The sequence below is a fragment of the Anarhichas minor genome, unplaced genomic scaffold (genome assembly GCF_050575085.1).
Source record: "Anarhichas minor isolate MPS153535 unplaced genomic scaffold, ASM5057508v1 ptg000045l, whole genome shotgun sequence".
NCBI classification, from domain to species: domain Eukaryota; kingdom Metazoa; phylum Chordata; class Actinopteri; order Perciformes; family Anarhichadidae; genus Anarhichas; species Anarhichas minor.
The window spans coordinates 9743664-9768765 of NW_027466491.1; the positions used below are offsets into that span (position 1 = coordinate 9743664).

The following is a 25102-nucleotide window of genomic DNA, read 5'->3' on the forward strand; positions in this document are numbered from 1 at the left end:
AGGTATATTTAATTTCACTACAGCAAAAGATCTAAAATATAAGATTTCGTTCTTGAAAAAATTGTGTTAAATTTGCCTGAGATGTGAGTTTCATAAATAACATTTCAATGTGGTGATAATGTAACAACTATCGCAGAACTAAATTGCGTGAAACAAAGAGTGATTTGGTTAAAACACACTTAACTTTCTTAGTTTTCAGTTGCTGAAGAGAGAGTTTGGAGAGTAACACCTAAAAGCTCTCTGCTGCCGTCGTCCTGTCAGCAGCAGATGAAGACTCCCTCTTGGACTATTAGAGGGGGGGGGGGGGGGGTCGGTCCTGGCTGCCTTCATTAGGGCCTTTTTCATTTAGTGGCAGGTTGTGTTGTGGTGTTGCCTGCAGCGCTTCACCGTGTCCTTCATGTTGCTTTCAGCGGGATTTATCGCGTGGGCTTTGAAATGTGAAATGCACTCATGTCTGGCACAAAGAGCTCAGAGACTCGTTCTGTGGCGTCGCGTCCTCTTTAGTTTCAAAGAATGTGAACCGACCAAGGACACGGAGGAGCCGTTCAGCCCCCTCTCTCTCTCTCTCCGTCACATCGCGCCGCTTCTTTCTTCTTTAAAGCTTCGGGGATGTTTCTCTTTCCTCTTTGTCAGCTCGGCGGAAGCGAGGCGGGTCACGCTCGCTACGTCTCTGGGTTTCGTTTCCTCAGCGGCCAGCTGCTGAGAACAGTCGGCCCGCAGGAGGAGCGCACGGGAGAGCTGAGCAGATGTAAAGAAGCGTCCGCGCTCCACGAGTTCGGCTCCGGGTTGTTGTGTTTAGCTGAACAGGGATGATGCTGTGGAGTCAGGGAGGTGGAGCCAGTGAGTAAGACTGGAGCTGTGTACCCGGGTCTGCTTCAGTCTGGGTCAGTTGGACCTGGTCTATTCCAGGCTGGATCAGTTGGACCTGGTCTATTTTCGTCTGGGACAGTCGGACTTGGCCTTTTCCAGTCTGGGTCCGTCGGCTTCAGATGGACCTGGTCTGTTTTATTCAGGATCAGTTGGACCTGTTTTTGTTCTAGTCTAGGTCAGTTGGATCTGGTCTGTTCTAGTCTGGGTCAGCTGGAGTCAGTTGGACCTGGTTTGTTCCAATCTGGGTCAGTTGGACCTGGTTTGTTCTAGTCTAGGTCAGTTGGACCTGATCTGTTCTAGTCTGGGTCAGTTGGACCTGGTCTGTTCTAGTCTGGGTCAGTTGGTCCTGGTCTGTTCTAGTCTGTTTCATCCAACGTTGACGATCAGCAGATGAAATCATACGGTGTTGTTGTTGTACATTTGTTCTCATAACGATCTTTTTAAACTTGTTTGATGTCGGCGACCGATGATGACATCACTTGTTTGTCACCTGTAAATAAACAGCTCCACCTGAAGCGTTCTCTGTGCCCTACAGTCCTACTGTCGCTGCATACAAACAGTGCGATCTGCTGATTGTCGGCCATGTTTGTTTTGGTGCAAGAACAGGAGACAGTTGGTGTTCTGGTGGGACGTTCTGTGTTCTGTGTTCTGTGGTCGTTTACCACCAGAGACCAAAACATCTGTGCAACCCGGTGGAAACAACAACAAACACCTTCTGACGAGCTCCAGGTGACAAAATAAATACTAATCTGGTCACTGTGATGACACAGTAAATGAAAAGATGCACAGATTCACAGACGTGTAAATGTTGACACGCGTGTTCGAGTACACACACACACACACACACACACACAGAGTGAAAGGATGATTAGTGCTAACAGATGCTCTCATTGACTCGCTCATCAGAGCCTAATTACAAAGGCTGTTGCACTAGAAACGAGCGAGTCCCACGTGTGGTGATACGAGGTTGATGGAGTGTAGGCTTTTGATACACACACACACACACACACACACACACACACACACACGACGTAATGTCATTAATCTGAGGTGATGACACACGTACATACGCTGACATGCAGGCGAGTTCATTAACATCTCTGTAAACCAGTTTTCTCTACAGGATTTTATTTCAAAGCAACACATTTCATGTTAAAGATCAAATATAGAGTCACATAAAGTCTCGGATCTGAGTCGTATTAAGCATTCTTCTCTTAATTAATAGATTCGCTGTTTTGTCAGAAAATAGTGTAAACAACCCAAGATAACATCTACAGATGTCTCGTTTTGTCCGACCAGCAGTCCAAAACTTAAAAAACATTCCGTCTGTTGTTGTTTGCGACAAAGAAGAGCAGAAATCGTTCCACTCCTCACCTGCAGCCCCGGGGCAGTGAACACGGTCCCTCCCGTCAATCACCTGAGCAGCACATTCAAAGTCACCTCCCATATCTGCCGTACAACCGTTCCGGCCGGTCGGCTTTCAAAAAGCTGTGGACGGAGAATTCACTGCTCCGATTAGCTTTGCTGTTCCAGCAGTTTGGGTTTTAAGACTTAATCTTCTTCGCCCCGGAGTCCGCAATGATTTTCTATCTCTTTTGTGGAGCGCTGAATTACTTTGGACTGTTCTGCATGCATGGCAGTCTCTGTAGCTAACTCTCTCTCTCTCTCTCTCTCTCTCTCCCTCTCCTCTCTCCCTTTCCTCTCTCTCTCTCTCTCTCTCTATCTTCTCTCTTCTCTCTCTCTCGCTCCTCTCTCTCTCTTCTCTCTTCTCTCTCTCTCTCTCTGTCTCTCCTCTCTCTCTCTCTCTCTCTCTCTCTCTTCTCTCTCTCTCTCTCTCCCTCTCTCTCTCTTCTCTCTCTCTCCTCTCGCTCCTCTCTCTCTTTCTCTTCTCTCTCTCTCTCTCTCTCTCTCCTCTCTCTCTCGCTCCTCTCTCTCTCTCTCCTCTCTCTCTTTCTCTTCTCTCCCTCTCTCTCTCCCTCTTCTCTCTCTGTCTCTCCCTCTCCTCTCTCTCTCTCTCTCCTCTGTCTCTGTCTCTCCTCTCTCTCTCTCTCTCCCTCTCTCTCTCTTCTCTCTCTCTCCTCTCGCTCCTCTCTCTCTTTCTCTTCTCTCTCTCTCTCTCTCGCTCCTCTCTCTCTCTCTTCTCTCTCTCTCCTCTCTCTCTTTCTCTTCTCTCCCTCTCTCTCTCTCCCTCTCTCTCCTCTGTCTCTCCTCTCTCCCTCTCTCTCCCTTCTCTCTCTCCCTCCCTCTCCTCTCTCTCTGTCTCTCTCCGTCTCTCTCTCTCCCCCCCTCTCTCTCTCTCTCCCTCCCTCTCGCTCTCCCTCTCCCCCCCCCCTCTCTCTCTCTCTCCCCCTCTCTCCCTCTCTCTCTGCCCACAATCTCTCCTGGAGCTGGTCCAGCCAGATGGTCGTGGTTCACCTCCCAGAAGCCCTCTTGCTTGTTGCTCGTGGATGAGTGCCGAGTGCAAACGCTGTTTGCATCTCTGACGAGCTCACGGCAGCTCGATGGGTTTTTCTCTACTTTGAATAATCTTTTTGGGAACTGCCTGCAGCTCAGAGTCTCTGTGGTCTGCAGCAACATCAACCTTTCAACAGATAAAACTGTATTTCTTTCCTGGCATCGTGTTGATGTGATGAGTTATGTTTTATTTAGTCTTTTTGTTAAATGGCATCAAAGGTGATACCCAAAGATATTTATGTCTAAAGACATAAAACAAAATAAATGACGTAAACAATGAATCGATCATCAGAAAAGTTGTTTTTTAATTTGCTTTAATGACAAAATAAAATAAGAATCAGGGATAGAAGATAATATACAAAACAATGATTAAATCCTAAAAACTAAGGCTGTAACATTACTCCAACTTTAAAGCCAGTTTAAAAAGAAAGGTCTTTATTTTAAAACATGGAGAGAGCTAAAGGCATGAAAACTCTTTATGGGAGATTTATAAGAAAAACCTTTTTCTACTTTGCAAAGACGAATTATTAATAAGAAAAAGATTAAATGTGAGGAGTATTTTTATGTCAGGTCTTTCATCATAACTGTCTCTCCACCATCTGATATCTAATTACATTGCTGCCTGAGCTTTAGGACTATGAACCTGAATAAGAACCTGGTCTAAGTGTTTCCTTGAGATGAGCGGAGCCGCTCCTCTTTGAAGGCCTTTCTAACAACGACCTCCTGCTGTTTGTTTCCTCCCAGCTGGTCAGGAGGGTCTATAAGGGAATTCCCCTGCAGCTCCGAGGGGAGGTGTGGTGTCTGCTGCTCGACATTCCCAAAATGAAGGAGGAGAAGAAAGACTTCTACGAGGTACGGAGCTGGGATCTCACCACTAAAAACACTCTTTACCGTCCTGCTCTCCCACACATGGGTTATAAAATCAGCCTTCATTACAGCACAAGCCTCATAAAGATTAAGATTCAGCTTTATTTGATTTCGCTGAGCTTCAGTTGGACAAGATGTGGCTTTGGAGGCTTAATTGTGTTTGTGTGAATCTGCAGACTGTCAAGAACGGAGACAAACTTTGGATCTCATGAGAAAGTTTAGCTGGTAGGATCAATAACATCGCTGTGTGGAGGTATTGTGATACTCATTAGCTGAGGGCAAAGTCAGGAAACAAAGTGGGAAATATAAACTGAAAGAGAATTTTTCTGTTGATAACAATCTGTTTTATCTTTATGACATTTTGTTTGACAGATTAATTATCCAATATATGACGAAGAAGATGTTTGAGGACAGTTTAAATAGAAATGTCTCCTCTGTCACTGACCGTTGTTCTTGTTTCTGTGTTTCCTGGTTGTCTGCAGAAACTAAAAGCCAGAGCCAGAGGACTCTCCACAGACATCCGTCAGATCGACTTGGACGTGAACCGCACCTACAGGGACCACATCATGTTCATGCATCGCTACGATGTCAAGTACGTCTCTGCGGAATAGACTTCTGCATTAACAGCAACCTTTACTCTCCTGTAAAAGTAACAAAATATTTGGCCCAGTATTTGAAGTTAAAATATTGTTATTGACAGCATAATGTGTCAATAAAACGTCAAAAATGTATAGTATATTTTGTCAAAAAAGCATCATAAAAAGACATAGTATAGCATGTCGACAAAAGTCATACTTAACATCCATTGGTTTTACAGGCCATACATGTGATTTAACTGGAAGTTTAAGAGCTCTAAACTGTGTTCCTGGTGTTTGTGTTCTCAGGCAGCAGGCTCTCTTCCACGTCCTCACAGCCTACTCCGTCTACAACACGGTGAGTCATTCGCACTCACACGTTGCTGTTCTTTTACTCCCAGCATCTGTCTGTGTGCCTTTTTACTGGATTTGCAAAGATGTCACCTCAGGTTTTGGGTTCATTTTCACAAGTAACAGATTAGTCCACAAGGACACACAAGTCATTACAACAAATGTTTCCCACTGAATGCAGAACTCAGTCAGAACTGCGCTCGTCTCTGTACTGATGGATGTGTGTTTGCAGGAGGTGGGCTACTGCCAGGGCATGAGTCAGATCACAGCTCTGCTGCTGATCTACATGAACGAGGAGGACGCCTTCTGGGCTCTGGTCAAGCTGCTGTCTGGGCAGAAGCACGCCATGCACGGTAAAACACACAATCGCACTTAGGCAGCTGGGTTGAGGTTGAGACACAAGTCCGACTGCAAACTTAAATTTTTTCGCGGCCACCTTTTAGGGTTTTTTATCCCCGGCTTCCCGAAGCTGATGCGTTTCCAGGAGCACCACGACCGCGTCCTCAGGAAGACGATGCCCAAACTGAAGCAGCACCTGGTGAGACACAAACACTGCTGGAGACATCAATAATGCAGCAACTGCTCATAGTACCAGACATCCATCCAGATAACTGCGGATTATGTGACCACGTTGGAACACTTCCTGTGTCTTCAGTAGCAACACTTAACACACCTTCAAGGGTGGTCATGTGATTGTAATGGAGGTATATCAATGCACGGAATAGACTGTGTGTTTGTGCTGCTGCAGGACCAGCAGGAGGTGTTGACCAGCCTCTACACCATGAAGTGGTTCTTCCAGTGCTTCCTGGACAGAGTGAGAACTTTTTTTATTTTATTTTTAAAGCAACATTTCTTTGCGTAATCTTCCCAAAGCCACACATGTTTAATGTTAAGGGATTCATTTGCTGGAATAAAAAAATAAAAGCATTTTGTCCATCTGAAATCAGGAAGAAAAACAACTTTATATCAAAGTGTGGTGATATTCTGTATTGATGCCAACAAGTGTACAACAAATACACTGTTTACGCCTGTTTGGTACGTTTTATAAAGATGAGTGTCCTGCTGTTAAAGGCTTTGAATATAACTTTAAACATTTGTTTAGGATTTACATCAGGTAGGGAAGTCAGAAAGTACTGAAAGATGGACGAACACTGTGTTAGTTTTGGTCTTTTTAAGGGATTTGTGGACAATAGACAGTGAGATCTTCTGACCTTTTGTTCCGTCTCCCTCCAGACTCCCTTCACTCTCACCCTCAGGATCTGGGACATCTACATCTTGGAGGGGGAACGAGTGCTGCCCACTATGTCCTACACGATCCTCAAACTGCACAAGAGTAAGACTGTTTATCCTGCACAGAGCTACCAGCTGTTGTCCGCCTCTCAAACACTCACTTACTGACGTATGTGTGTGTGTTTGTGTGTGTTTGATGGACAGAGCACCTGATGAAGCTGTTGATGGAGGAGCTGGTGGAGTTTCTGCAGGTGACTTTGGCCAAAGATTTCTTCTTCGAGGACGACGTTGTGGTGGAGCAGCTACAGGCGTCCATGACGGAGCTCCGGAGGGCAAAGCTGGAGCTGCCCGCACCAGGTACTGATCCAGCATGAGGTCCTCAGAGAGACCAGGACGCTTTAGAGCTCCGTTAAAGCCACAGAGACGACTTTAAAACCAACATACTGCTTTGTTCTGATCAACCTTCTACTACAGGTCTGATCTCAAGTATTATTTATATTTTATGCAGAACTAATAAATAGTCTGCTGATCTTTACCTGAACAAATACACAAATATACATACGTATTTGCACTTTTTAATCATTATTCGTTTTTAAACAAGTTAAAAACAATATTATTAGTTATTAATATAATATATATATAATATAGTTCATCATAGATTTTTCAGTATTATATGATTGTAAACTGAGTTTTGGGGGGTTTTAGCTGTTCAAAGTCGTCTCCTTTGGTGTTTTTTACCACTTTTTGGGAATTTATAAACGCCACAATTAGTCTATTATTTAAAGAAAAAATAAGGAATAATTCTAAAATATTTGACAAAAACATGAGAGTTCATTTGACAGCGAAACAAACGGCCGTCTTTCTGTATTGAGGCGTTTACATGAACAGTGTGTGTTTCTAATCTTGCTCTGTCTCCTCATTAATCTTCCTTCTCTCCCTTCTTCTTCACAAACGATGTTAGCCAACAACAACAGGAGTGTGGCCGTGAGTGCGGGCCACATTCCCTCCTACAACAGTAACCGGTGGGCTATCCTGACTGGTCTTAACCCTCTCCATGTCTCTGTCCCATCTGTCCCTCAGTCAGTCCGTCCGTCCTGTCTGTCGCCTGTCTGTCCAGCAGCACTCGGGGGGGGTTTTATTCCTTCACAAACTCCGTCCTCCAGCTGTGTTTTATCCCACACTTGATATTTTTTACTAAGTTCAGATGCTTTGCTTCAGTCCTGCAGTGGCTGGCTCTCCTACTCTCTTTTCTTTTTACTCTTTACTGCCGTGTTTTAATTCCAAAGCTCTTTGAGATGACGTTGTGTGCCGTCTGGTGGGCAACTAACGGTACTGCACCACACTGGGACGTGTGATAGCTTATCAAAGTATTCTTTTAGGCCAACAATCAACAGCTGATCTGCACATTTACTTCTTAAACCTGGAGCTTATTTCTCTTTAAAGTGTGGTTGTAGGGAGCGAAGCAATGTACTGCTGTGGACGTATTTTATACACCTAAAAGAACCGTTATTACTATTATAAGAGTATATATTTAGAATAGTTTCAACGCTTTACTTTGCCATCCGACGAGGAACTGAAGCTGTTCTACTACTACCTCCATCAGTTCGTTTGTTTGTTACTGTGTGACTTCGGTCAGAGTTAGTTCGGATTCACCGCTGTTACAAACTACTACATGTATAATACACCGACTATGTAGAAGTACATCAAAGTGCAGACTCATATTTGTAAAGACGGGTTAATTTATTTATCTTTTTCAGCATCCTATGTGTGGACTTCCTGTCTTTTGTAAGATTTACTTAAATACTACACAGAAGGAACCAGAACGTTCCTTTCTTCCAGAGCCGACGTCTATTACAGTTGCTGTCTGTTCGTTTTCCCGCCCGCTGACAAGATAATGAGCCACTTTTCCAACACTGGAGGCTTTTGTTTAAATCTGCTAACACACTCGCTGGTGTGCAGAGAGGGATATTTAGTTGTATCTGAATTAGCTGAACTGTGATGGTTTTGAACGTCACCAGGCTTAGTTTGAGTTAACCACCGCAGTGTAATGTACTCTGTGCAAACAGCTGGATCAATCTGTGATCTTTTCTGTCACCAACCTCTGCAAAAACAGAGTTTGAAGGCTACTAATAGCTAACATTAAGTATCAATAAATCTGTTCCTTCAAAATAAAAGGTACCGCACACTGTCAAACCAACCGTTTCTCATCTTTTATACTGATAGTTATTCTTTTGTATGAGAGTACCTATCTTTTATGGCCCTTAAAATCCGATAACATCACTACGGTTTTATTTCCCTCCCTCCTTTTGCTCATAAGCGAGGAAAAGGCCTCGACAGCATCATTTATACTGTGGTGGTAGAACTCCTTAAGGCGAGGTTAGACAGGGTTCATTGTTTTTACACTGAAACACCTTCCTCTTTACAGCCGTGTGAAATAAAAAATATACCGATACCTGCTGCAGGCCAACACAGCTTCGTCATAAAGTCAGAAAAACATGGAGGACGAAATAAAACCTGTCAAACGATGCTCGTATACTTCAGAGGACGTTCGCCTGAACCAGAATGCACCTTCAGTCTAAAATGACGGGAACTTTAAATGATTATTTTAATTAAATAAGTGAAATACACACTATCTGCTTTAGCGATAAATATTTCACCATCAGATTCTTATATTCAGGTTGTAGCGACAGGTTTCAAACATGAATTTTGGCTAAAATTTGTTGTTTATCCGACTTTTCTGCCAAAAAACATGACTGCATATCTCAGTAAAATCTTAATGAGCTTTCTGAATTAATCTGCGAGAGTCAGAAGAAAAGTAAACTATCATCCTGCCTGCGTTACATATTAAAAGAATACGTAGAGGACCGGAGGAGGTTTACTTACCGGTTTGTGGACGTGATAATCTCCGGTGAACGAGGACAAGAAACCGGATTAATTTGGTGCGAGAAACAACACTTTTTAACAATTTTGTTTAACTTTTTCCACATGAACTGATCCGGTTGTAATGAGGTGGTTTACGTCAGATTGCCCCGTTAATTTAGACCCACGTGTCAGCGGATAAACTCGTCACGGACAGACACTTAAGTTTCCTTCCTGGATCATCTTTCGACTCTTCTGATCACCCTCACAGCCCCCTCCGTCACTGTGTCTGCTCACTGTATATGTTCCTGTCGACTGTACTCTTTACTTCTTCTTTAACGTGAAGCATTAGTATCAATGTCTTTAACGTGCACTTGGTCCAGGCCGGGTAGTCTAAGTGAAGAAATGTGGCTTTAACACTTTGTTCTCATCAGTCTCGGTACATTTAACGTGGTTCATTAATCAAGAACTATTTCTGTATGACCTTTCTACTGCTGCAGCTAAGTACAGCTTAATGAAATGGAGACAAACTCTTCATTTCAGAGACCAGTCGATTGAATGTCACTTCCTAATTGAGCCCCTCCAGCAGGCGCAGAATTAATATCAAACATTATTTCTGATGTTTTTTTCTGTCCTTTGCTCTTTGCCTGTGAAGTTCTCCTTTATTTTGTTGTACCTCTCTCTGGCAGTGGTGTTGCATGAATCCATGTCCCTGTCGTGACTCCTCATCTGATGTGAATCAGCGCCACACAGTGTGTCTAAACCATCACCGCTCACTTCTGGTCCCTGATGGTTTTCTCTAATGTGTGTCCCTCTTGTTTTCATCTTTGCAGGTAAAGAAGAAGAGTTTCCCAAGAAGCCTCTGGGGCAGCTTCCTCCCGAGCTGGCCGTGGTGATGGTGAACCACGTGGCCAATGGTCAGAGCCACGTCGAGCCAGCCGAGCCTCCCGGGGAACCGAGTTCGGGGACCCCCGTACCAGAGCGCCAGCGGGAGAGTCGGCCCCCCAGCCGGTCGCGCCGGGACTCGCTGGAGAAATCGATCCGCCACCACAGGGTTGACAAGAGGGATGTGCGCTCCAGGGGATCCGGGGAGATCCCCCATGAGCAGAGGAAGCAGTCCGCCTCCACCACACCTGAGAGGAGAGCAACACCACCCTCAGCCCCCACCCCACAGCTCACCACAGGAGATCGGGTGAAGCCTCAGAGCCACGCCATCGCCAACCATAACACCAACGCGGGCTCCAGCTCTCACAGAGAAATCACCCCCCGGTGGTTCAAACCCTCCGACACGAAGCTGGAAGCGGTGAAGGCGGCGGCCCGCGAGGTCCAGCTGAGCAGAGGGGCGTCGCCGGCTCCTTCCAGTCCAGAAGACGGCGCACCGCCCCACCAGCGCCGACCGCGCCCCAAGGGCTTCATCCCCGACTCCAACCGCGGCTCCAACGCCTCCCAGTACGACAATGTGCCGGGGCTGCCAGAGCAGAACTTCGAGATCCTGGAGTTCGACAGACCTCCGTCCAGAATGACGACCCCTCGCAGTGAGACGCCTTTCAGCGTATCGTCCCTCCATCAGGGAAGCCCAAGCCTGGCCGGGAGCGTCGTCTCTGTGGCATCGGGTCCCAGGATGGTCCAACACCCTCTTCCTCCTGCGTTTTCCCACAACAGTCCAGGAGGAGTCCACACGAGCTACCCCGGCAGCCAGAGCCAGTACACCACCCCTCCCCAGCAGCACTCCCCAGCCAGAACCACCACCGAAGTCCCCATCTTGCATCCCGCCTACAGCGTGAGCCTGGACCACAGAGGAGAGGAAAGACTCTATGCTCCGTCCTCTCGGCTTACCCCGCCCTCCAACGTGGTGTACGGTGAGCGAGCGTACGCCACCACGCAGCGCCAAAACAACCACCACTCCCCAGAGAAGGCGCTCATGAACAACTCCTACGCCACCTACCGCAGGCAGCCGCCGCCGAGCTCCAACCGCAACGCCAGGCCTCCCCCGGAGCACTCCACGCCTATCTACCTGCAGCAACTCACCTCCACCGCACAGGCCTACGCCCCGGTGGACTACGGGTTTGAGGGGCGTCAGAGGAGCGAGGCGGTCCCACACTACCTGCCGGAAGGCGGGCCTCGGCGGCCTGTGGACGGGCTCCCGTGGGCACCGGAGGACACGCTGCCCCTTCAATCCCCGGGCGGGGTGCCACGCTCGCCCAGCTTCCAGCGAGCCCAAATGTCCCCCGTTCAGGAGTTCGCTTTCCCCCCGAGCCCGGACGACCTGCTCCACTACAGGACTCAGTTCCAGAAGCAGCAGCAGCCCGTCGTAAGGCAACAGCTCCCCCAGATGTTTGGAGGACCACACTACAGGCACGCACAGGAGGCGTTCGCCATGCAGGAGTCCATGCTGCTGTGATTGGACGATAAGAGAAACGGCGAGACACTGTAAAATAAACCGAGGCGTAGTCACTGACACTGTGGTAAAGATGAGCTCTGTTAGGAGCCTGCTTGTGTTCTTTGTGTGAAGTACTGACCTTCTGACTGTCCCGCTGCAGGACGCACCAGCCTCCGAAGTTTTTACCGATCACTTTAAAAAAAACTGACTGAAGATTTTATTTTATTTTTGGATGTAAATCATTAACGAGCGCTGACAGTATATATCTTCTAGAGTCTGATATGTACAGTGGATTCTTGTTGTTAAACACGCTGAGTCGTTATCAGCAGCGAGGGAACGTTCTCCTGAAAAAAAGTCCGATTTAATTTTCCATCTTCATTTTTGTATATGTTACGTTAGAGATCGGTTCACTCTAAACGCTCGTGAATGTTATCTTTCAGAGAGGAAGCAGTAACACTATGTCCAATGATAGAAATAGAGAGTATTGATCTCCATTGTGCAGCGCCGCCACAGTAGAACGAGCAGGGTTCATTTTTTTTATCTTTACTTTACAGTTTCGGTGAGTTTATTCCTGATTAACTGATTCATCTCTCGTACACGCGTGAAGTTGGATATTTAAACGCGTTTCAGGCCAGGTTAAATTCCGACCCTGATTAGAGACTAAAGGCATAGAGAGCTAATGTGTAAGGGCTATTAATATATATATATATATATATTTTTGGTGGCTTTAAGCCATCTGATCCGCTATGTAATAGGTAACATGTTTGTTTTTTTAAATTGCTGTACTGTAGTTACATCTTGAGCACACGCAGCCAGAGATGGATGTGAACTAGTTTCAGTATAAGTTTGCTTTTCTTCATTATGTCTTATTATTCTCAACACTGGCATACAGAGTCATCTGGCACACACACTACAGTTCAACATTTAACCACATTCCCTTATTATTGTTCTGCATCCTCTGGTTTTGAAGCAGTTGTCAAACCGTACTGTTCATTACATTCCCTAAGTTATCTTTGTTAAACGACTAACTGCAGGCCTGATACTCTGATACTTTGCTTAATAAAATGAGGTGGAGGAAAGCGAATCTGTGGCTCCGTCTTTGAGGTTTGTTTTTCTGCCGCTTATAATGAAACTCTGCCCCCGAGTGGGGACACGAGGGTATATGTTTAAAAGAAGAGATGTGTTTTTAGACGAGTTAAGATGCAATTCATGCAGAATCTTGGATACGTTTAGTAAATATTCCTGTAGGCCTTCGAACCTGCATATTAATCCTATTAAATCTGTATTTTGTTTGTTTGTATTCTGTAATAATTTACACATTCAGATACCAGAAGAACAGCAATGACATATGTGCAATTCTATAGAAATAGCGTATCTTTAGGCTACTTGAAAGGATTAAATGTGTATTTTTCACTATTTTCTAACATTTTAAACCAAATGAGAAAAACTAAAACGTCGACAGACTAATCAATTATGAAAACAATGCTAGTCCTGCTACAATCAGGGTCAATCCAACTTAATTAAAGACATCATAATGTTGTTATTGGGTAAATTAGATGAGCAAACTCTGGAGAACACAGAGGATGTTCGTTGTCGGTCTTTTGAGGATATTTGGGGAAACTATTTGCATAAATGAGAAGATAAATATTAGAGGAAAGCTCTGAATAGCTCTCTAGAATAATTTGTTGATTGGAACGCAATTGAAACAAAGCTTCTGGTAAATAACTGTACTCAGATTTTTCGTTATTTTTGGTAAAAATAATATATTTTAATCAACAGAAAATTGATTTGCATCAGTTTATCATTTATGTCAAAAAGAAAAGAAGTAAGCACCACAGCGGCTCACCTAGTCGAGCACGCACACCTCGTGGGTTTTGGTCGTTGTCGCCGGTTCGATTCCGGCCCCGGGCCCTTTGCTGCGTGTCACCCTAAACGATACAGTCTATTAAATCTAAATGATCGTTTTGTTGAACTAACTTTGTGCTGTTTGAATCCATTCACAAAGCTGATGTTTGACTTCCTGTATTTAGAGAAGAAGTCAAAGAAGTAAATACAAAAGTTAACGAATCAGATTCTGATCACAGTGAAACTACTACAGAGTATTCTAACTACTGTTTGACAACACTGAAGAGTTTAGTCATTATCGTCCTGCTCGCCAAGGGGTGCGTTTGTTTTGCGTGTGTCTTTGTGTCCCTTCAGTATCAGGTCCACGTACGCTCCCGTCACCAGACTCTCCTTTGAGACGCCCAGCTCCTCCATCAGACCCTCGGCCACCTTCAACAAAACAGATCAAATCAAACTGTTTGTGCCGGTAAAAAGACACACAAAAGTTAAGTTTACCGACACGCGTGTACTTTTAAATGTTAATGTAACGTCGGTAGAATTTTGACGTTTACACAGACGGACGGACCGACCTGCTGTCCGTCTTCAACAGTCTGCTCCGGACGCATCACCACCTAAACAACACGTACGTCACTCAAAAAGAGATGGCTGATTAAATCAGGACGAGTCGAAGCGTCACTCTTCTCTACTGAACATTATCTCATAAAAAGGTGTAATATTTCCCAACATTATGTTTATTTCTATTTTATGGTTATTATGGGTTCATCAGAACCCTATTTCATGATTAGGAAATACTTTTTTAATCAGAATTTTCTCATAATTGCGCGACACAAAACCAGTTTTCATTACTTCGAGTTGGCAAGTAACAATTATGATAAAACAGTATAATAAAAATGACTTGATTAATGTAATGTGCTTAGTGTATAATACACATATTAAAAACTGTGTGCGTCTCAGTGCGTGTGTGTTGACCTCCAGCTCCATGTAGTTTCCAAGTCCCTCCACGTCGTCCAGGTGAACTCTGGTCTGACCGATCAGAAACAGCCGCCGCTCCTTCCGCACCTCACCTCTAACCCCGAGGGCGTCTGACAGCACCGTCTACACACACACACACACATATTAATAAACGGCAGTGTGTGGCTGCAGAGAAACACTCGGGTTGTTCGGTGTTTTACCCGGAGACTCTGCGGGTCGCTGGCCGGACTGATTGAGTAACGGGACAGTTTGGGTCCATCGGTGTCGGGACGCTCGTAGAAGATCAGCTGACCCGACTCGTTCTAACAAACAAACAAACAACCAGTGAGTCAGTTTTACACCACGGTACAGGATGTGGTGTATTCAGGCAATATTACTTTTGTCTTGTTTTTTAAAATCTATTACTATTTTGTATTTCTGATGTAACTTTTCTTTCTATTTTTTCATATATATATATATATATATATATATATATATATATATATATATATATATATATATATATATATATATATATATATATATATATATATATATATATATATATATATATATATATATATATATATATATATATATATATATATATATATATATATATATATATATATATATATATATATATATATATATATATATATATATATATATATATATATATATATATATATATATATATATATATATATATATATATATATATATATATATATATATATATATATATATATATATATATATATATATATATATATATATATATATATGTTTTTTTTAAGCTATATTAATTTTCTAATTAATTAGTATCCAATGCAATCTTTATTTAATATGTTACTTAAATCTCTTTATTTTTTTAATTATTCTTCTTTTATTTTTGTTTAATCATTACTTTTTAAAATGCTGATATTTTTATTCAATTTTATTTATTTTTTATTTATTTAATTTATTATTATTTGTTTAAATTTTTTATATTATATATTATTTTTTTAATTACATTATATATATATATTATAAAATATAAATATTATATAAAATATTATATTTTGTTAATAATAATTATAATATTAATTAATTTAAGTTTGTAAGTCTTCTCATTTTATTTATTTTCAGTTATATTTCTAGTCAGAGTGTCTCTGGGTATTTTTCTCACACACACACACACACACACACACACACACACACACACACACACACACACACACACAGTGTGAATGTACCATGAAGTCTCTCAGCTTCAGTCGTCCTTGGCTGCAGTTGAAGAACGTGTCGTGCTGTTTGATGATCGTGCCCTCTGATTGGCTGAGCTCGGCGGCCTTCTTGGCGAACAGCGTAGGGTCGCTCACTTTGGCTTTGATCTCCACGTTGGACGGCATGACTCTACTGAGCATGTGCAGAACAAGAGGGACGACAGGAAGTCAGACAAGTTAACATTTTTATTTAAATACATTTAATGTCAATTGTATCTTACTTAAATCTTAAATTATTTTTGTTTAATCATATTATTTTTAAATATTTTATTATACATTTATGATATTTTTACTAAATCTTGACCTTAATTTGAAATATTAATGTATTATTTTCTGTGTGTTTTTCTTATTTATTTTTTTATATTATAAATGTAATAGTTTGTAGTATTCTCATTTCATTTATTTATATTTTACAGTTATCTATTTGTATTTATTTACACACACACACACACACACACACACACACACACACACACACACACACACACACACACACACACAAACACACACACACACACACACAAACACACAGTGTTTTAAATAAAAAATTTAAATAAACATTTTTATTTACTATATTAACTGATGGGTGGTAAAGAAAACACAATGCTTTTTATCTAATTATTTTATAAATATTTATTTATTTAATTGGAATTACTCCTGCTGGTAAAGTGTCACTATTAAAAAATAAAAAGCTATTCTATAATCATATTTGTTTCATTCAAACAGACACCACCATGTTGTCCTCCATGTTGTTCTCATTCGTTGTCACCACAGAAGACCCGCCTCTCAACTCATCCGATTGGACGATGTGGAAAATAAACCCGCCAATCACGGCGGAGAACAGACGTTTTTCCTTCAACTCAATGCGTTAGCTAGCTAGCTTGTTAGCTACCCAGCAACTGAGCTAACACTGATGCTAAACCCTAAATGTCGTATTAAACATGGCGGATGGTTAACTAGCAACACAAAGCGTGGCTCATATTAATAAAAATGAACCGTGTAAGAAGTAAAGTGTGTTGTTTTACCTGTTCCCGGTGTCTCTGCCGCTGCTGCTGCTGCTGGGTCTCCGAGTGTCAGTGCTTGATTTTCCCGCGAAACACTTCCTCTGGGGAGGAGCATCAGCGACGTGTCTGAGAGCGGCTGACTTCATACGAAGGGGCCGGGAGAAGACACCAAACTGACCGCAGAGCAGCGCTGAGCGACTGGGGAGCCACATTTACACAGAGGGTCCTCCTCATGGATGGTCCGCCTACATTCTATCAGAGACGATCTACTCATGTGCAAAGGAAAAACAGGAAACGGAAACAAAGACGTCTTACTCCGTTTCATATATTTTGCACTAAAGTAACAGCATCATGGCTGACTTCTAAAAAAAGTACTTTCCAAATTTGAAACTTCAAAACAAAGTAACCAAACTCCTTAGCTCTTCCAAATCGTAACACTTTATAATAATAATAGTATAATTCTCAAAAACATGATGAAAACACATCAGGTGATATCACTTTTTCTCTTTTATTTTTTTAAAGTGTAAGGCACTGCAAAACTATAATAATCATTATCGTTATTGTAAGTCAGTAAACCTTAAATTGTCTAAGCAGTAAATAGTAGACTGTTACTTCCAGAACCAATGTGTCACCCTATTTATTGCATTTACAATAATACAAATACAAAGACCATTCTTTAGCTTTGTGAGTCCGTTAAGTCACTTCCGCTACTTGTCTTTAGTCTCAGTGAAAAGGAGGAAGTCAACAGTTCAAACTTCAATCATTGGGATCTTGCAAATTACACAGCTACGTTTTAAAAGTAGCCCATGCATTGACTTGGGACTGGTGCTAATTATTCCACACCAGGGACAAATAAACCACATGTACCAGTCAGGATAATCACTATCGCCTGAGATGAAGTCAGCAGTCCGTCAGTCATGAGCTTTTTCTGCTTTATTGCTCCACACCGGCTTGCGTTTCTCGATGAAGGCCCGGATCCCCTCTTGTCCGTCTCTTAGAGCCAGGTTGTCAACCATCACCTTGGAGGCGGTGGCGTACGCTGCGTCTCGGCCTTGAGCCATTTGTCTTTTCAATAGAAACAAAAAGGAGTGCAGTGGAGGGAATATGTTAAAACGGGTCGCCAGGAACCGTCTCAAGCATCCCAGGGCTTTAAATAAAAATAAATAAATTCTGTCTGTAGTCTGAAAACTCTCACCTCTGGAAAGTGGCCTTGCCGAGCGCCACCACAGGCCGGCTAGCCTGACACACCCGCTGGGCGATGGCTAACGTCTCCTCCTCCAGGCGCTCCTCTGGCACAACTTTACTGATCAGACCGTGCAGCAAAGCATCGTGGGCTGAGATGGGAGCTCCCGTCAACAGCATCTCCATCGCAACCTGGTAAAAAAAAAAGAAAGGGGAAAGAATAAGTGTTTATTAATAAGAGCTTCATACTAGAAGTGTCGTTCTACTGAAGTTCAGCTCTTACCTTCCGCGGCACAGATCTGCCGATGGCCACCGCCGGCGTCGAGCAGAAGAGGCCCACGTTGACCCCCGGGGTGGCGAAAGTGGACTTTTCCGTCGCGACGGCGACGTCACAGCTGGCGACAAGCTGGCAACCGGCCGCAGTGGCGACGCCGTCCACCATGGCGATCACCGGAACCGGTATGTCTTGAATCAGAGTCATCACCTGAAGCACAAGAGTCACACAGAAGCTGATGATGATGATGATGATGATGATGATGATGATGATGATGACGATGACGATGACGATGATGATGATGGACAGAGACAGAAGAAAGAAAACAAACTCACCTCTGCACAGGTGTGAAACACCTTGGTGTGATATTCTCTGCCCTGAGCAGACGTCAGCTCCTTCAGGTCGTGTCCGGAGGAAAACACTGGACCTCTGGCTAACAACAGGCGCACACATTAACACACACTCACATTAACACACACGCACATTAACACACACACACACACACACACCTGATATGATAACAACTCTGAGATCGTCACTGTCGACGTCGGTTAGGATGTTTTCTCTGAGGGACTCCAGCATGGACAAAGACAGAGCGTTCCTCTTCTTGGGATTGTTCAATATTATTCTCCTGGAAAAAGAATACAAAGTAACATTTTACAGTAGTTTTCTGTGTTTTTAAGCACTTCAGTTTATTACAGAAGTTCTCTAATAAACTGGTATAGCAGTACAGAGATCTGCAGTAATGATGCTGCGTGTAGTATATTTATTTAAGTACTGCGTTGACGAACAATTTTGAGGTATATTTTGAGACTTTATGCTTCGACGGAAGTGTACTTTTTACTCACCTACGTATATCGAACTGCTACATAGTTACTAGATAACATATTTTAAATTGACCAACAAAACAAATAAGCTCATAAATTCAGTGATGTAAGAAGTATTCATTCTTGCAATAATACTCAATTTCAAGTAAGACTTGGTCCTGGATTCATACTATTCCTCCAGTACACGTGGAGGAGTATTATCAGACTCAAGTTTTAATAAATAAATGTACTCATCATGCAGAAAATACACATTTATATATTTTTAATGTCACAATTATTTGACGTAGTGTTTGGTAGTTTTACCAATTAATTTTATAATAATTGTTACTTTTAATTTAATTTAATTTAAACTATAGCTGTCAAAAAATATATAAATGCCCCAAAGAGTGCAATATTAAGTCGATATATGACAGAATGGAGAATAAAGAATACGTGTAAAGAAACAAGTACCTAAAAATTGTTACTTTAATGCAGTACTTGAGTATTTATACTTAATGACTTTCCACCATTGCATTAATAATAATATATTTCTTTACATTAAAGTACTTTGTAGTATGCGGAGTAATTTATTAGTGGCACCACCAGACCTTGAGCAAGAACACGTTGATTTAACTGTACAAATATTGACTTTTTATTACTAAAATACATTTTTAACAGGAATATTATGTATGCCGAATTTTTCTTAAGACCTTGACATGTGCAAATAAGTACTGTGTGTACCACTGTTACATTATTTTGTTGTTAAAATCTGTATTCTCTCCTTAAATATAGTACATCTACCACGGAGTATGACAGTTCCAAAGGACACGGACACATTTCGTTGCTGCACCTTATTCCGTTGCTTTGCTGTCTCACCGTCAGCGGCTCCGGTTCAGTCTGAGAGTAGAAACGAATCCCGGTCAGCGGCGTTGAAGTCCCGCTGAGCTGAAACACACTGACAGCTCTGCAGAGTAAACTACGAGCCATGTTTGTTTATAATCGTAGCTTCAACCTTCCCACTGTCACTTCCGGGTTGAAGACGACGTCACAGGCACGTAAGGGCGACGTAAGACGAAACCAGGAAGTCAGAAATTCAAACATTTCAATAGACATTTCTAAGTTGCCTTAAGTTTGTGTTGTGCATTACTCTTGTAATATATACTTTTAAAAAATGTTTATACCTACGATGGCCGTAATACAAGAAATCTACAGACGTAAACAGACAAAGAAGTAAAATAAACACCTAAATGTGTATTTTAGATGTTTTCTTTCCACTAGTCAGAGAGACGACATGTTATGGAAGTGAAATAGCTCAAAATCTCAAAATGAATCTCATCTAAAAGACGATTTGAACAGTTCAGACACTGAAACCATTTTCAGATGAAGTGAGTGCATTTATTCTCAAAGGACACAGAAGACGACATGAAGTGAAACACGTACAGTACAGTGATTGATTGCCACTAGTTGCCACTAATAGTAGTTAAACTGTGACTTAAAGGCCCAAAGTGTTTGTATTTACTGCTTTAATGATAGAAAAAAATGTAACAATTCAACAACTGATTGGGTTTTTCGTGGCTCTATCAGTGCGGAGAAACAAACGATCAGTTAATTCTAAAAAAAACAAGAACTAGATTACTCCGCGCACACAAAAGTGTCGGGAGTCTAAATGAGGCAGAAAAAGAACGAGTCCCATCAGAGCGGAGAAACCGCAACACCCACAATCCTCCTGGCCACCAGGAGGAGCAGGGCCGCCAGCAGGGGGCAGGCCTCATGTCAGGTGACGGTGTTCATGTTCTGGACTCCGTCGGTCGGGGTGAAGAACTGGACCTTGGGCGCGGCGAGCCCCGAGTTGTTCCTGCGCACGACGGCCGCGCCGCTGCGCGCGCTTTTACGTATGGAGTTGTTGCGCCGCATGGAGTTTCGCTTCCGCAGCGAGTTCTGGTGCGACAGCTCGCTCTTCTGGAGCGTCTGGATCAAGATGGACGGCTTCTCGTCCAGCTCTTTGGCGCTGCAGGGCGGCGTCGTCACCTGAACGACAGATTTACAATAAAGTTTTACAGTTTTTTTTCTGTCCCTTAGCAAATTATGACCTGTTAAAGCTCTTTTTACTTGATTTTTGTTTATTTATCTGATTTTTGTTCATTTATCTGATTTTTGTTCATTTATCTGCTCAGATTGTATTGTTATTGTTTTTACCATGTAAAGTACCTTTGAGTATCCTTTAAAGCGCTGTGTTATTATAATTATTTGTAACAGTAATGTTATAACATAACTGGGTTTAATAAATTACCCGTCATGCTGCTGTATATTTGATTAAAATATATAATATAATTATAACAAAACAACGGACAATTCAATTAAATAACCAACCGACTGACATCGAAATGTTGCAATATTCAAGCAAGCAGAAAGCTAAAAATATATAGAAAAAGGAAAGAACAATAAGGATCAAATGTGACACATAAAAGAGCTTAAAGAGTTAAAACGATAAAATAAAAGCTTGAAAACGGGAAATTTAAAAGACTGAACTTGCAGGTGATTCTAAAATGTATTTCTACGTCCTCTTCTCTTTTGAGATTAGTTAAATGAGTTAAAATGGTGAATAAAAAAGGAGTGTAAACAACGATTAGTAAATAATACTTGTATCCCTTCACCTTGACTGTGTTACCAAACTTGGAGTAGTCCACAGAGTACACGCCCTCCTCCTCCGTCACGATGGGAACGAAGCGGTGACCCCACTGGATCTCCTCGGAGACGTAGGAGGTCCGGGCCTGCGTGGTGATCCCGGTCGTCTCCACGACGCCCTCCAGGATCACGATCACCTCCAGGTCGCTGCACTGCAGCTCCATGGCCGACAGGTCGTACAGCGGGCTGAGAGGACACAAATACATTTTTATAGAGTCCAGAATCCTCCCTAAACAAATACTTTACATTGTCACACTAGGAGAAAACACAATATTATTCATTTTAATAAATCCGCAGCACGTCGTAGTACCTGTTTTTGTCGATGACGTGGCAGATGATGAGCGGGGCGAGGAGGAACAGGCTGTTACTGGCCACGGCCGTCTCCGTCGGGACGTCGATCTGATGGATGGGGATCACCTCCCCCTCTGGCGTGGTCGTCTTCCTCACCACCTGCAGACGATTAATCATCTGCTCATTTAAATCTTATTTCTGATGCTTTTAGAGGAGAGTACTTTGGTTCTTTTGAGATTACAGAAGAGTTTGGAGGTTAAACTAATTTGCAAACATTTTGGGAGAAGGAAATTTTGTTTTACAGACAAAAATACACTTAAAAAGGTTCCTTCAAAACTTTAAAAACTGTTTAAAAAAAAAAAGTATCGATAACATACAATTCGTAGATACATTATTCTCCTAATTTTACAATTTTAATCTCATAAATTTACGATTTTAATCTCATAAATTTACGACAATCTCATAAATTTACGACTTTAATCTCATAAATTTACCACTTTAATCTCATAAATTTACCACTTTAATCTCATAAATTTACCACTTTAATCTCATATATTTACCACTAATCTCAGGGAGTGTCCAAGTTTTTTCTGGTTAGTTTACGACTTTAATTAATCTCGTACATTTGGACTTTTCTCTCTGAATATTACCCCTCTCCCTCGGCTCCATATAAAACAAATGTTTATACCTACAATGGCCGTAATACACCATCGTGAAAAAATACTTAAATATCCTTCAGCAGGAGCAACGCGCTGTTCAACAAACAGCAGATGTGATGAAAGTATCACCTGTAACCTGACGGTGGCTCCGATGATCATGCTCTTCCTGAGATCTCCGATACGAATCATGAAGCACAGACAGTTGTTTCTGACGGCGATCACGGCGTGACGGCTGAAGATCAGCGTCTCCGCTCGCCGGTTCGACTGAGCCGTCTTCATGAATATACAACCTGAGGACGGACGAAGGAACCGTCTCACAAGTAAGGACATTTTATTGTAAAATATATATATTTGGCACATTACAAATGAAGCTGCAAGTCCCCAAATACATCCTGACAAATATATACATTAGTATGTCTAAAATACTATATATTATACTATTGCTCCCGTAGTTGTGCCTACGGTGTAGAAATGTGATTAGACTCTGAATTGTAAGTCGCTTTGGATAAAAGCGTCTGCTAAAATGACTGTAATGTAATGTACTGATCAGCATTACTCTTTATGTAGTTATTGACTCGAGTAATGTGGACTATTTGTGCCAAATGCTCATGATAATCCATGCCTGGGTTATAGGTCTGAATAAAAACAGAGCAAGGCATTGTGGGTGATGGAGTTATTTTAACAGTTGAGGCTCAAACTACGTATTACTACTTCCCTACTACCACGAGTCTGAGTCTCACCCAGCATGACGGCGTTGATGATGAGTCCGATGATGTTCTGCATGATGAGGACGGTGATGGCGGTCAGACAGTGCTCCGTTATCATTCGTCCTCCGAAGCCGATGGTCACCTGAACCTCGATGGAGAACAGGAAGGCCGAGGTGAACGACCTGAAGAGAGAGAGAGAGATTTAGTCCAACGTGACATTTATTTAAGACTTTAACATTAAGATTTAGGTTTCAGACATCAGATCAGTTTCATTCTAACAAACAGAGTGGATCCTCAGTGACTTGTTGGTTTATATTTGGTCGACTATTTGAGAATAAGAAACACATTTCTTCATGTCCAGAGGTAGTAGTAGAAGTATTAAGATCCTTTACTTGTAATAAAGTACTAATACAACAATGTACAAAACACAACATGACACAAAGAAGACATTCAAGTAGAAGTACAAAGGTGTTGTGAGCTTAATGTACTTAAAGTATCAAAAGTAACAGTACACACTGTTGATGTGGAGCGTCCGCCATATTGAGCGCCACCCCAAACCAGTTAGCGGGGAGAGGAAGTGGATTATGAAACCATCAGCGAGTCTACATGCTGCTGAGCTACTGGCCACGTGCAGCGCCGTCTTCTTTACATTCTGACTTCTTTTTACAACCAGAGGAGTCGCCCCCTACTGGTCATTAGAGAGAATGCAAGCTCAAGGCACTTCTGCCCAACTAGACTCCTTTTTCTTTTATAAGAGGAAACTAAAAAAGGGGTTTTGGTTTAATCTTTAACATGTTTTTCAAATGTTACGTAGTAATCTGAAGAGTAAAAAGTGTAATATTTCCATCTGAAATGTAGTAAAGTAGAAGTATAAAAAGGCATTGAATTAAAACACTTGAGGGAGTATAGTTGAGTAAATGTCGCCTACTTTCCACCACCTGAAGGAGAGGTGGTTGAGGAAAAAGTGGAAAGGAAGGAAGGAAGGAGGAAAGACTCGTGCGTAAGAGGGAGGTGCCCAACTCCTCCCCTCCTACACTCTTTACTTTATTTCCCCTGAAATGATGAGAGAAAGAAGCTCCCTGACTTCCTGTCATAATCAATGTCGTTCTCTCCTTCTCCTCCTCTTCCTCCACCTAAATATAAAAAATGGAGGAAGAGGAGAAGAGGAAGAGGAGGGTTGGATCGAGTGAGCATGAATGGATAGAAAGTCTCATCAAAACACACTTTTTAATCATCTAAATCACAAATGTTCTTACTTGACGTCGGTGACGCAGTAGGTCTTGTTCTGCAGGTCTCCGCGGGTCAGGTTTCCGGAGTCCAGGTCTCCGGAGTCGGGGTATCTGGAGTCCAGGTCCCCGTGCGCAAACGCCACCAGCCACCAGGTCATGGCGAACAGCAGCCAACTGCTGACGAACGTGGTGGTGAAGATGACCAGCGTGAAGCGCCACTTCAGGTCCACCAGCGTGGTGAACACGTCCTGCAGGAATCGGCCCTGCTCGCGGATGTTCTTGTGCGCCAGGTTGCACGAGCCGTTTTTGGCGATGAAGCGCGCTTTGTTCACGCGGTCCCTGAACACCGGCTTGCGGGGCATCCGCGAGGCGAGGCCCGGCAGACCGAACTCCTCCGGGATGATGCTTTTTCTCGCCAACATCTTCTGCTGCTTGACAAAAAAAAAAAAAAAAGTGTCAAAGCTACTTCTTTTTTAGTCCGACTTCAGTGCGTCTTTGCGCGCGGGTGCAACATGTCCACGTGCAGGGGAGGAAGAAAAAAAGCCGCTCAAAGACGCACGAACTCCTTTCCTTGTGAGGACATTTGGAGGATGTTTCGGAGCTCTGAGGGCTGGG

At 42.6% G+C, this 25102-nt stretch overlaps 4 protein-coding genes across 11 annotated transcripts in view; 1 reads left to right on the forward strand and 3 right to left on the reverse strand.

The window, feature by feature from the left end:
• Positions 1 to 12670, forward strand: part of usp6nl (USP6 N-terminal like) — a 56984-nt gene extending 44314 nt beyond the window's left edge. For all 6 annotated transcript variants that reach the window (XM_076111469.1, XM_076111472.1, XM_076111471.1 and 3 more), the window contains 9 exons: positions 4069 to 4176; positions 4674 to 4783; positions 5076 to 5124; positions 5350 to 5470; positions 5561 to 5655; positions 5866 to 5931; positions 6351 to 6450; positions 6552 to 6704; positions 10040 to 12670. In XM_076111469.1, the coding sequence (XP_075967584.1) occupies positions 4069 to 4176; positions 4674 to 4783; positions 5076 to 5124; positions 5350 to 5470; positions 5561 to 5655; positions 5866 to 5931; positions 6351 to 6450; positions 6552 to 6704; positions 10040 to 11607 (2370 nt within the window). In that variant the 3' untranslated portion in view covers positions 11608 to 12670. The remainder of the gene's footprint in view (positions 1 to 4068; positions 4177 to 4673; positions 4784 to 5075; positions 5125 to 5349; positions 5471 to 5560; positions 5656 to 5865; positions 5932 to 6350; positions 6451 to 6551; positions 6705 to 10039) is intronic.
• Positions 11876 to 17081, reverse strand: LOC142970959 (uncharacterized). 3 transcript variants are annotated; one of them, XM_076111482.1, is made up of 6 exons: positions 16676 to 17010; positions 15621 to 15783; positions 14604 to 14705; positions 14401 to 14526; positions 14001 to 14042; positions 11876 to 13860 (listed from the first exon to the last, which is right to left on the reverse strand). In XM_076111482.1, the coding sequence occupies exons 1-6, from the start codon at positions 16864 to 16866 to the stop codon at positions 13720 to 13722; spliced, it is 765 nt and encodes a 254-aa protein (XP_075967597.1). In that variant the 5' UTR covers positions 16867 to 17010; the 3' UTR covers positions 11876 to 13719. The 3 variants fall into 3 exon arrangements, 1 of the variants encoding a protein (XP_075967597.1); XR_012959317.1 differs by having other exon boundaries at positions 13754 to 13860; positions 14001 to 14526; positions 15621 to 15780; positions 16676 to 17081; XR_012959316.1 differs by having other exon boundaries at positions 13754 to 13860; positions 14001 to 14526; positions 16676 to 17036.
• A 62-nt stretch (positions 17082 to 17143) lies between these two features.
• echdc3 (enoyl CoA hydratase domain containing 3) lies at positions 17144 to 19949 on the reverse strand. Its single transcript, XM_076111481.1, has 6 exons — positions 19767 to 19949; positions 18620 to 18741; positions 18446 to 18543; positions 18120 to 18320; positions 17850 to 18028; positions 17144 to 17719 (listed from the first exon to the last, which is right to left on the reverse strand). Exons 1-6 carry the CDS (start codon positions 19901 to 19903, stop codon positions 17566 to 17568), a joined length of 891 nt encoding a protein of 296 aa, XP_075967596.1. The 5' UTR covers positions 19904 to 19949; the 3' UTR covers positions 17144 to 17565.
• A 646-nt stretch (positions 19950 to 20595) lies between these two features.
• Positions 20596 to 25102, reverse strand: kcnj8 (potassium inwardly rectifying channel subfamily J member 8). Its single transcript, XM_076111670.1, has 6 exons — positions 24515 to 25102; positions 23292 to 23440; positions 22681 to 22841; positions 21912 to 22051; positions 21571 to 21787; positions 20596 to 20944 (listed from the first exon to the last, which is right to left on the reverse strand). Exons 1-6 carry the CDS (start codon positions 24907 to 24909, stop codon positions 20690 to 20692), a joined length of 1317 nt encoding a protein of 438 aa, XP_075967785.1. The 5' UTR covers positions 24910 to 25102; the 3' UTR covers positions 20596 to 20689.